Source organism: Macrobrachium nipponense, chromosome 19, assembly GCF_015104395.2.
Source record: "Macrobrachium nipponense isolate FS-2020 chromosome 19, ASM1510439v2, whole genome shotgun sequence".
In the NCBI taxonomy this organism is placed as follows: domain Eukaryota; kingdom Metazoa; phylum Arthropoda; class Malacostraca; order Decapoda; family Palaemonidae; genus Macrobrachium; species Macrobrachium nipponense.
The window spans coordinates 38,969,874-38,972,373 of record NC_061088.1 but is presented as its reverse complement, the minus strand read 5'-3'; the positions used below and the strand labels follow the sequence as shown (position 1 = coordinate 38,972,373).

General features: G+C 32.0%; 1 protein-coding gene across 1 annotated transcript in view; it reads right to left on the bottom strand.

Moving 5' to 3' along the window:
* Window positions 1–2,500, bottom strand: part of LOC135211476 (uncharacterized) — a 44,930-nt gene that overhangs the window by 373 nt on the left and 42,057 nt on the right. Inside the window, exon 7 of the mRNA XM_064244786.1 lies at window positions 1,614–1,703. Coding sequence (XP_064100856.1) covers window positions 1,614–1,703 — 90 coding nt within the window. The remainder of the gene's footprint in view (window positions 1–1,613; window positions 1,704–2,500) is intronic.

The following is a 2,500-nucleotide window of genomic DNA, read 5'->3' as shown; positions in this document are numbered from 1 at the left end:
GCGAGTAGGTATAACATGAACCTTTCTGGCATGTGTCATTTGAAATGGATACCAATGATTGAACAAAGGGAAATGTAAAAATGAAAAAAAAAATTACCAAGATGAAATACAAAACCATATGATTAGAGAAAGATTGGCAGTCAAATTGTTTACTACTTTGATATCAGTATGTTTTTCTGTATTTACTAAAAGTTGCCTATTATTTACTTAATATTTTGTTTATCTGTTTCTTGACCTTATTTCTCTACGTATCTGAAAGAACTTTAGATTTTGGCAAATAATAAAACTAAAGACTGTATCATTGGAATTTGATTTAGTTTTTAACAAAGATACTATAGAATATCCAAAGATACTCAAGTCAGCCATATGACCCATACCACGGCGCCAGTAGAGACAACTGGCGGATGTAATCAAAACGAAAAAGCATGGCATCATAAATCCCAACCAGTGTGAACACGATTTTCCACGATTGACGAATAGCGTCATTTGTTTACATACTGTGTTTGGAAGATATATTTTGGCGGTGGGTTATGTAGCCTAACTCTCATTTTTGTGGATCACACTTTGAATTTACTATAACTCACCTGTTAAGAATTAATGTTATGGTTATAATTTACCAGAAATACGACTGTATTGTGTATGTAGTGTTGCCTTGCATTCATAGTGTAACGAGAAAATCTTGGATGCTTGGCATTAAATGAAAATCCTGGATGCAAGGTATCAAGATCAAGCCTAGAATGCGTGGTGTAAAATTGAAAATTCAGAATATATGGTATAAAAAAAATCTTGAACTCATGGTATAGAGAAAGTCGTGAATGTATGGTATAGAGAAAAAATCTTGAATGAATGGTTTTTACATTCGTGGCGTATGTACTAACATTTCATGTGACAGCAGTGCCTCGTCCTTTATGACGGCATTAGATTACAACTGCTTGGTGACTTTCGTGGTACGCATTCTCTTATGGGAAAATTTCAAGCTGAGTATCTTTGCATACTCTGTAGTATCTTTGGTTTTCAATCATTTGTTTTCTTTCATCTTTCTCGAACTCTCAAGATTTTCATGCCTCTTCTGAGCCTCGGGATTTAGATCAGTGACAGATAAAATAAAAAAATATGAATGATATTGCATATTCACAGCCTGGTGGCTGGGTAAGTCGATAAAAAACTTTTAAATTGTACAAATAATCTCAAGGGAAATGTTAATCATATAAGTAGGAAACCTATGTGCTAAACGTTCTTTGCTTGTTTATCAAATATTTGTGTTAATATTATGATTCATCTGTGGGATAAATACTTGTAACAAAGATTTCACTGTCTTTCTTTGTCAAACATTTGTAATGAGAAAATTGATTTATTTGAGTTACGATAATCTACAGATTTAGCTAACATATGTGGAAAAAAAATTTATCATTTATCTGGAAATATGTAGTAAATATATGTTACGAAGTTTTTACTCTTTTTTGTTCAGACATTGCCAATGAAAATATCTATTAATTTATGCACCAGACATTTGAAATAAAATGAGTTCCAATTTCATTTTTGAATGCTATTTTCATCATACCGTCAACTGTTTAATTCTAGATTTTTTATAACAAAAGAATTACAGTTACTACCCATAGGAACCCCCGATCCATCGGTCCACGTCCAAAGACCTTCGTGACCCTCGTCGTAGCCTCCAAGCCAGTAATCATGATCTTCCAGCCCTGCAATTTGATACAACAAAATGATTTTCTATGTGACAATGGGATAACAAAACTATTTTCTACACGATCTTTGAGCCCCTCAGAAAAAGGCCAAATGGATCATTTCTGCTGGGGACTTGTGGATGGTAATAACCATCTTTCCGGGGTTTTTGGATTGGCTGTTATGTATAAATTGAGCGATGCTTTTCGGTTTGCTAAGGAACATTATTCCTTTCTATAGATCATGGTAATTCATGGTTGAGAAATGTTAAAGTATTTGTGAAGCATTTATGAGAGAAGAGAACGTTCCTTAAAGATTATTTTAAAAGATTTGCATTTTTCCAATAATCAATGATCAAATGGGTCTCTCAGTCATAACAAAGGGCAACAATCACATTTCTCTAGGTGCCTGAATACTAACTTAGGTGTGAATAATGCTTCTATATGATATCTAATGCGTACAGAATGCATACAGATATGCTTATACCATAAAAAATTATTGCGCTGGCGATAAAAAATAAGGCCACTATCTTAGATACATTGCTTGTAAAAGGAAATTGACTATTGTGTTATGAGAATAGTTATTCTTGTTCACCCGAAGAAGAATTTTCGCATATTTACTTGGTATTCTATTATTAACAGTAAGAATAATATCAAAAATCATTACAAGATTTGATAAGTGAGTAAGTCAACAAATAAGTATACACATTCTTTAATAGAAAATAGTTAAGAAAAGATTAGGATAATACATGGTTTATATATGTAGTATATATATATATAATATATATATATATATATATATATATATTATTGTATAT